The 8,806-nt window shown below is 39.2% G+C and overlaps 1 protein-coding gene across 1 annotated transcript; it reads left to right on the top strand.

Moving 5' to 3' along the window:
* Nucleotides 1-285: 285 nt before the first annotated feature.
* On the top strand, nt 286-3,247 carry LOC131827404 (heat shock protein HSP 90-alpha-like). The gene is given in 4 exon segments (XM_059167925.1): nt 286-595; nt 598-1,677; nt 1,679-2,534; nt 2,537-3,247. Coding segments are annotated over 4 exon segments (2,241 nt in total). The 5' UTR covers nt 286-334; the 3' UTR covers nt 2,581-3,247.
* The last annotated feature ends 5,559 nt before the right edge of the window (nt 3,248-8,806 follow it).

The following is an 8,806-nucleotide window of genomic DNA, read 5'->3' as shown; positions in this document are numbered from 1 at the left end:
TAGGGTTAACCATGCTATTTCTCCTTATTTGATCTTTGGTAATTGTGGCTTGTTTGGTTTTTGTTTTGTTTTGTTTGTTTTGTTTTAGAGGGCAGGGAGGGACAGAAGGAGAGAGAGAGAATCTTAAGCAGTCTTCATGCCCAGTGTAGAGCCCAAGTTGTGGATTTCACAACCCTGAGATCATGACCTGAGCTGAAATCAAGAGTCAGACACTTTACCAATGGAGCCATGAGGGTGCCCCAGTAATTGTGTGTTTTAGGAAATATGTCCATTTTAGTTGCTCCTGCGTCCTGGTGCTGCGTCCTCTCGGAGCCCGTGTGGTCCTTTAGCCAAGATGCCTGAGGAAACCCAGACCCAAGACCAGCCGATGGAGGAGGAGGAGGTGGAGACGTTCGCCTTCCAGGTGGAGATCACGCAGTTGATGTCGCTGATCATCAACACCTTCTACTTGAACAAGGAGATCTTCTTGCGGGAGCTGATCTCCAACTCGTCCGACGCTCTGGACAAAATCTGATACGAGAGCCTGACCGACCCCAGCAAGCTCGACTCGGGGAAGGAGCTGCACATTAACCTCATCCCGAACAAGCAGGACCGGATACCGGCACCATCGTGGATACCGGCATCGGCATGACCAAGGCCGGCCTGATCAACAACCTGGGCATCATCGCCAAGTCGGGGACCAAAGCGTTCATGGAAGCGCTGCAGGCGGGTGCAGATATTTCTATGATTGGCCAGTTCGGGGTTGGGTTCTATTCGGCCTACTTGGTGGCCGAGAAGGTGTCGGTGATCATCAAGCACAACGACGACGAGCAGTACACCCGGGAGTCCTCCGCAGGGGGCTCGTTCACGGTCCGCACCGACACAGGCGAACCTATGGGTCGGGGAACGAAGGTTATCCTGCACCTGAAGGAAGACCAGACGGAGTACCTGGAGGAGAGGAGGATAAAGGAGATCGTGAAGAAGCACTCCCAGTTCATCGGCTACCCCATTACGCTGTTCGTGGAGAAGGAACGTGATAAAGAGGTGAGCGATGATGAGGCTGAAGAAAAGGAAGAGAAAGAGGAGGAAAAAGAAAAGGAAGAGAAGGAGTCGGATGACAAACCCGAGATAGAAGACGTCAGCTCCGACGAGGAGGAGGAGGAGAAGAAGGACGGGGACAAGAAGAAGAAGAAGAAGAAGAAGAAGAAGAAGAAGAAGAAGAAGAAGAAGAAGAAGATGATCAAGAAGTACATCGACCAGGAAGAACTGAACAAGACCAAGCCCATTTGGACCTTAAACTCCGACGATATTACCAACGAAAAGTATGGAGAATTCTACGAGAGTTTGACCAATGACTGGGAAGATCACCTGGCAGTGAAGCATTTTTCAGTGGAAGGACAGTTGGAGTTCCGAGCTTTTCTCTTTGTGCCAAGACGTGCTCCCTTTGACCTATTCGAGAACAGAAAGAAAAAGAACAACATTAAGTTGTATGTTCACAGAGTTTTCATCATGGATAACTGTGAGGAGCTCATCCCAGAGTATCTGAATTTCATCAGAGGTGTGGTGGATTCTGAGGATCTTCCTCTAAATATTTCCCGTGAGATGCTGCAGCAAAGCAAAATTTTAAAGGTTATCAGAAAGAACTTGGTCAAAAAGTGCTTAGAACTCTTCACCAAACTGGCCGAAGACAAAGAGAACTAACTACAAAAAGTTTTACGAACAGTTCTCCAAAAACATCAAGCTTGGCATCCACGAGGACTTTCAGAATCGGAAGAAGCTCTCGGAGCTGTTGCGCTATTACACGTCCGCCTCCAGTGACGAGATGGTGTCTCTCAAGGACTATTGCACCAGAATGAAGGAGAACCAGAAACACATCTATTACATCACAGGTGAGACCAAGGACCAGGTAGCAAACTCGGCCTTCGTGGAGCATCTTCGGAAGCACGGCCTGGAAGTGATCTACATGATCGAGCCCATTGACGAGTACTGCGTCCAGCAGCTCAAGGAGTTTGAGGGGAAGACGTTGGTGTCTGTGACCAAAGAGGGCTTGGAACTTCCAGAAGATGAAGAAGAGAAAAAGAAACAGGAAGAGAAAAAGACAAAGTTTGAAAACCTGTGCAAGATCATGAAGGACATCTTAGAGAAAAAAGTAGAAAAGGTGGTCGTGTCAAACAGACTGGTGACCTCCCCGTGCTGCATCATGACAAGCACGTACGGCTGGACAGCAAACATGGAGAGGATCATGAAGGCCCAGGCCTTGAGAGATAACTCCACCATGGGCTACATGGCCGCGAAGAAGCACCTGGAGATCAACCCCGACCATTCCATCATCGAGACCTTATGGCAGAAGGCCGAGGCCGTCAAGAACGACAAGTCTGTGAAAGACCTGCTCATCCTGCTCTACGAGACGGCGCTCCTGTCCTCCGGCTTCAGTATGGAAGATCCGCAGACGCATGCCAACAGGATCTACAGGATGATCAAGCTCGGTCTCGGTATTGATGAAGATGACTCCACCGCTGACGACAGCAGTGCGGCCGTGAGTGAGGAGATGCCCCCCCGGAAGGTGACGACGACACGTCGCGCATGGAGGAGGTTGACTAGGTGCTGCGAGAATGACTTGTACATGTATTCGATACTTTATCTTCATTCCCTCTGGTAATATATTTTCAAGGATGTTTTTCTTTATTTTTGTTAACATTTTAAGAATCTGTATGGTATGATAATAACTACTTAAGGGGAAGATAAGATATCTTTCTGTTCGAGTGTGATACTGTGACGCGTAGGAGCTAAAGCCCAGCTAGTTTTTCTTCCCTAGTGCCACGCCGGCTCGTTGTAACCGGACAAGGTGACCTTTGTTGTGAGGTGTTAACTGTGGTCTAAAGTGTTTAGCTACAAGCGGATTCCTTAGTAAGACCAAATTTGTCTGTCACTGAAGTGTTCCGAGTTACACCTTAATGTTTTAAAGAGAAATGTTGGTTAAAACAGCTCTCACCCTCTAGGATCTACTTTTTAAATCTTCTGTCCCCTGTAGTTACCAGATGCATGTACCAGGCCTCTAGAAACTAGTAGTTAAACCAAGCTGAAGGGAGTAACCGTGTATAGGGCTTGTTTTCCAAAGAGGAGCGTTGTTTAGAGTAGCGACATTCTCAGCCTACTTAGGCGTGTTGTAAAGCTGTTGGAGGAGTAACTCCACAAGTTCCGTGAGTGGAAATGTAGTGCTCAAGTCACATTCTACAATAAAAGGTTGTAACAAATACAAAAAAAAAAAGGAAATATGTCCATTTTGTCTAAGAATCAAATTTATTGTTATAAAGTTATTAATAACATAGTATATAGTATATATATGTAATATAATACAATTATTAATAATATGATTCTATAGCAATAAATTTGATTCTTAAACTTCCTTATTATCTTCCTAATTTAAATATAATCTGTAATAATGGTCATTTCTCTTTTTTCTTTGTTTTTTTTTTTTTTTAATTAACATATGATGTATTATTAGTCCTAGGGATACAGGTCTGTGAATCACCAGACTTACACACTTCACAGCACTCACCCTAGCACATACCCTCACCAATGTCCATAGCCCAACCACCCTCTAATGGTCATTTCTCTTATTCCTGATTTGTTTTCATTATTAGTTTGGCTAGAGGTTTATTAATTTTGTTGGTCTTCTAAAAACATTAGCTTTATTATTTTGTTGGTTTTCTCTATTGAGTTTTTGTGTGTTCTGTTTTATTAATGATCTTTCTGCTTTTCATTATTTTTCTTTCTTTCTTATTATTTTTGCTTACTTTAGTTTTACCTCACTTTTTTTTTCTAGTGTCTTAGGGTGAAAGCTGAAGTTTTGATTTATTTCAATCTTCTTTTTTTCTAATATATATGTTTGGTTCTGCAAAATTTCCTCCATGTACTACTTTAGTACAATCCCACAAATTCTGATATGTCATGTTTTTATTTCATTCAATTCAAAACACTAACTTCCCTTTGATTTCTTCTTTGATCCATTGGTTATTAGAAGTGTGTTATTTGTTTCCAAATATTTGGAGGATTTTCCAGATATCTTTCTGTTACTGAATTCTGGTTTAATTTTATCATGGTCAGAAAACATATATTTTTTAAAATTTTTAAAAAATTATTTATTTATTTATTTGACAGAGAGAGAGATCACAAGTAGGCAGAGAGGCAGGCAGAGAGAGAGAGAGGGGGAAGCAGGCTCCCTGCTGAGCAGAGAGCCTGTTGTGGAGCTGGATCCCAGGACCCTGGAATCATGACCTGAGCCAAATGTAGAGGCTTTAACCCTCTGAGCCTCCCAGGCACCCCCAGAAAACATATTTTGTATACATTGAATCCTTTTAATTTACTGGGTCTTATTTTATGGCCCAGTGTATGGTCTATCTTGGTAAATAATCTTGGTCTATCTTCGTAAATAAATATTTTTACTTGAAAAGAATGAATTCTGTTGTTGGATGAAGTATTCTATGAATGTCAATTAGGTCGAGTTGGCTGATAGTTTTGTCTGTCCAAGTCTTCTGTATCCTTACTGATTTCTGTGTACTTGTTACTGAAAGAATAGTTTTAAAAATCTTTTATTAAATCTACGAATTTGTCTATTTCTTATTTTAGATATCTCAGTTTTTAATTACTGTATTTTGAAGCTCTATTTTTGGCTGCATGAACTTTGGAGTTGTTATGTTTTCTCTATAAATTGAACTTGATCTTTATTCTTATCAAGTGCCCTTTATTCATGGTCACATACTTGGTTCTGGAAATCTCCTTTGTCTGGTATTAATATACACACTTCAGATTTCTTTCGATTCATGTAACATGGTATATCTGTTTCTAACCTTTTACCTTTAACTTTTTTTTATATATTTTATGTACTTCTTATGTTTATTAGGATGTTTTTAGTAGGCAGTGTTTAGTAGGGTCTTACTTTCTATGCAATCTGACAGACAATCTCTTCCTTTCATTTGGTGCATTTAGGTCACCTCTTCTTAATGTGATTTTTGATATGGCAAAGGTTAGGTTCATTATTTTTGCTTTGTTTTTCCATTTTTATCATCTATTCCTTGTTCCTCTGCTTTTTTTTTTTCTGCCTTTTTCGAATTATTGAGATTTGTATGATTCTGTTTTATCTTTTAGCTATAATTATTAGCTATAATTCTTGTTTTTTTATTTTAGAAGTTTCCTTGGTTTATAGTATACATCTTATCACAATCAACCTTCAAGTGATATTATGCCATTTCACATATAGTATAAAAACCTTACATTAATACACTGTTAAACAGCACATGGGTTAGGAATGCCACCCTTGCCATGCAGTCAAAAATATGCATATAAGTTTTGACTCCCCAAGAACTTAACTACTCAGAGTCTACTGTTGACCATAATCCTTACCAATGACATAATCAATTAACACATATTTTGTATGTATTTGTATTATATATCATATTCTTACAATAAATTAAGCTAGAGAAAAGAAAAATGTTAAGAAAATCATAAGGAAGAGCAAACACATTTACAGTACTGCACTGTATTTATTAAAAAAAAAACATGTATAAGTAGAACTATGCAGTTCAAGGGTTAACTGTACTTTCATTCTTCTCTTCTTGGTTTTTATGCTTTTGTTGTCATCTATTTTATTTCTGTATGTTATACAACATTTTTATAATCTTTTGTTAAAAAGTCAATTATCTTCTCCCTTTTTGGGGGATGGGGCCGAGAGAATCTTAAGCAGGGCTCCATAGCCAATATAAAGCCCAAGCAAGAATCAATCTCACAACTCTGAGATCAATACCTGAGCCAAAATCAAGAGTTAGATGCTCAACTGACTGAGCTACCCAGGTATCCCTAAAAGTCAATTATCTTCTGAAGAGACTTAAAGTATGAGGAAACAATTCTTACATATTTATCATTGTCTTTACCATTTCCATTGCTCTTTCTTTGTGTAGATACATATTTCTACCTGGAATACCTTACCTTCTGCCTAGAGGATTTCCTTTAGTATTTCATATATTGAGGGTCTGCTACAGTTAATTCTTTTAGCTTCTGTATGTCTGGAAATATTTTTTATTTTTCCTTGACTTTTGGAAGATGATATTGCTGGATATAGAAATATAGACTGCCATTTTCTTTCAGTGCTTTAAAGATGTGTTTCTACTGTCTCCCCATATTATGCTTTAGTGAGACATCTGCCCTCATCTTCATTTTTATGCTTTCCCATATAATGTGTTGTTTTTCCCCCACATAGTTAAAAAAATTTTTTTCTTTATCACTTGGTTTGAGTAACTTAAATATTACGTGTCTTAGTGTAGTTTTCTTTATATTTTTATACTTAGAGTTTATTGACCGTCTTGGATCTGTGGGTTTATAAAGTTTTCATATTTGAGGAAACTTTAACCATTACTCATTCCAGTATTTTCTTCTACATATTTTGTCTCTCTCTTTTCCTTCAATAAATCCAATTAAACATATATTAGATAGCGTGCTTGAAATTGTCCCAAGTTCACTGAGTCACTGTTTGTTTTAAAAAATGTTTTTCTTTTCATTTTATTAAAGTTTTTTTTTTTTCTATTGCTATGTCTTCACTAATCTCTTCTGCAGTGTCTAATCTGCCATTAATCTCATCCAGTATATTTTTCATCTCAACATTGTAATTTTAACCTCTGGAAGTTTGATTTGGGACTTTAAAAATATCTTCCTTTTTCTACTTACTTTTTTTTAAAAAATGGGAGATACTGTTATAATAGCCATTTTAATGTCCTTGTCTGCTATTTTTTTTTTTTTAAGTTCAGCTTTTTATTGAACATGTTACAGATGAGGCTTAGTCAAAAAGACCCAAGCTCATGTCATCATCAGCCTCCTTTTCTTTGCTTTCACTTTCTTCTCCTCTACTGGGGCAACAGTGGTGGAGGGAGCAGGACCTCCTACTGGTGGAGCACCACCTGTTGGAGTAGGTATACCAGCCACTGTGTTGCAAAAGAGACTCCTGATGTTGACATTGACCAGAGCCTTTGCAAACAAACCTGGCCACAAATGTTCAACATTTACACCCACTACTTTAATGAGGACATTGATCTTATCCTTTGTGACCATCACCTCATCATCCTACAAGATACAGGTTCCAGACCACCTTGGTGTGGGTGACTGCTGAGTGAGCCTTGCCAGGTGTGGTGCTGGCTGCCAGAGGATGAAGTGAGAGCCTCACCCCAATACAACTTTAGCTTCTTCAGAAGGGTTTGTGTGCTACCTTTAACATCCTTATCAATTTTGGCTTTGTTTTGGTTGATTTTTCTCCTATCATGGGTCATTTTTTGGGCTTTTTTGCATGCCTGGTCTTTTTTTTTTTTTTAAGATTTTATTTATTTAAGAGAGAGAGAGAGAGTTTATGTGTGTGCACAAATGAGAAAGAGAGAGCGTGAATGGGGGGTGCAGAAGGAAAGGGAGAAGCAGACTCTCCGAGGAGCAAGAAGCCTGATGCAGGGCTCTGGGATCACCACTGCAGGGGAAGCCGATGCTCAACTGACTGAGCCACCCAGGCGCCCCGCCTGATCCTTTTTTTTATTGGATGATGATCTTGTAAATTTTACCTTGTTGGGTGCTGGATACTTTTGTGTACCTCTAATTATTTTTGAACTCTGTTATGGGACACAGATAAGTTACTTGATAACCGTTTGAATTTTGCTTTTTAGACATGTTAGGTAGTACCAGTGTATTATTCGCTCTAGGACTAATTATTTTTTACTACAGAGACAAAAAACCTTCTGGATGCTTTATCCAATGCATGAATTATGAATTATGAGGTTCCCAGGCTGACTGGTGAGACCAGACTTATAGATACGGGGTACTGTTACTTCTGATAGTTCCAAGTGGTTCTTTCCTGGGCTCTGGGTAGCTTTTCGTGTGCATGTACTGATTGTTACTTTTCCAATACTCAATGAGAATCCTTTGCAGATATCCAGAGTGCTCTCTCTGTAACTTTTTCTTCTCAAGCATGTAAATTATGACTACCTTGGTGTCTCAAAACTCTCAGCTCTTTTCCCTCAACTTTGAGAGTCTGCTGGAATCCACCTGCATTCTCCTTATCTATACCTCAGCCTGGAAACTCTTTGAGGCAGTAAGCTAGGGCAATCTTAGGACTCACTTCATTTGTATTCTGTTTCTAGAAATCATTATCCTTTGTTGGCTAATACTCAGTGTCTTAAATAACTTTGTTTTATATATTTTGTCCATTTTCCTAAGTTGTTTCAGGTGGGAAGATAAATTAAATCCCAGCTATTTAATTTAGTCCAGAAGCATAAGTTCTATACAGACTTTTATTTGAATGTAGCCACTATTATTTTGAATTTTTGACTCTTGAAGAGGATTTGCCAATTTCTTGACACTATGTTAGTGGACTCTTCTTACTTGTTATTCTGTCATGGTTCCACTTCCTTTTTGTGAGTTGAGCATGTCCTATATTGAAGTGAAATACAGCAGAAGTTTCTCTATTCCAACTATAGAAGAGAAAAGAGAACACATTTAAGGAAGATAAGAACAATTGCCCCTTTGGTCCATCCAACAGAATCTTCTATTCAAAGCAATGTCCTTAGTGTGTGTCTCCCACATGTTTCTGAGCAAAGCTAGTGTTTATCCTTGAATGAGGGTTGAAAGGGGCCAGGGTTGGAAAGGAAATGTGTGGAAGAAAGTTGAGGATATTCTGACAAGATTCCTCTGGTTTTATTTTTTATCCCTGTGGGAAGGAAGATGTTAGAAATGCTGGCTTCTCCACATGAGAGACTGTTTCAAAAGCTATGGGAAATGGTCATGAATAGATTATCCA

This window comes from Mustela lutreola, chromosome 3, assembly GCF_030435805.1.
Source record: "Mustela lutreola isolate mMusLut2 chromosome 3, mMusLut2.pri, whole genome shotgun sequence".
NCBI classification, from domain to species: domain Eukaryota; kingdom Metazoa; phylum Chordata; class Mammalia; order Carnivora; family Mustelidae; genus Mustela; species Mustela lutreola.
This window is presented reverse-complemented; position numbering and strand designations above follow the sequence as displayed.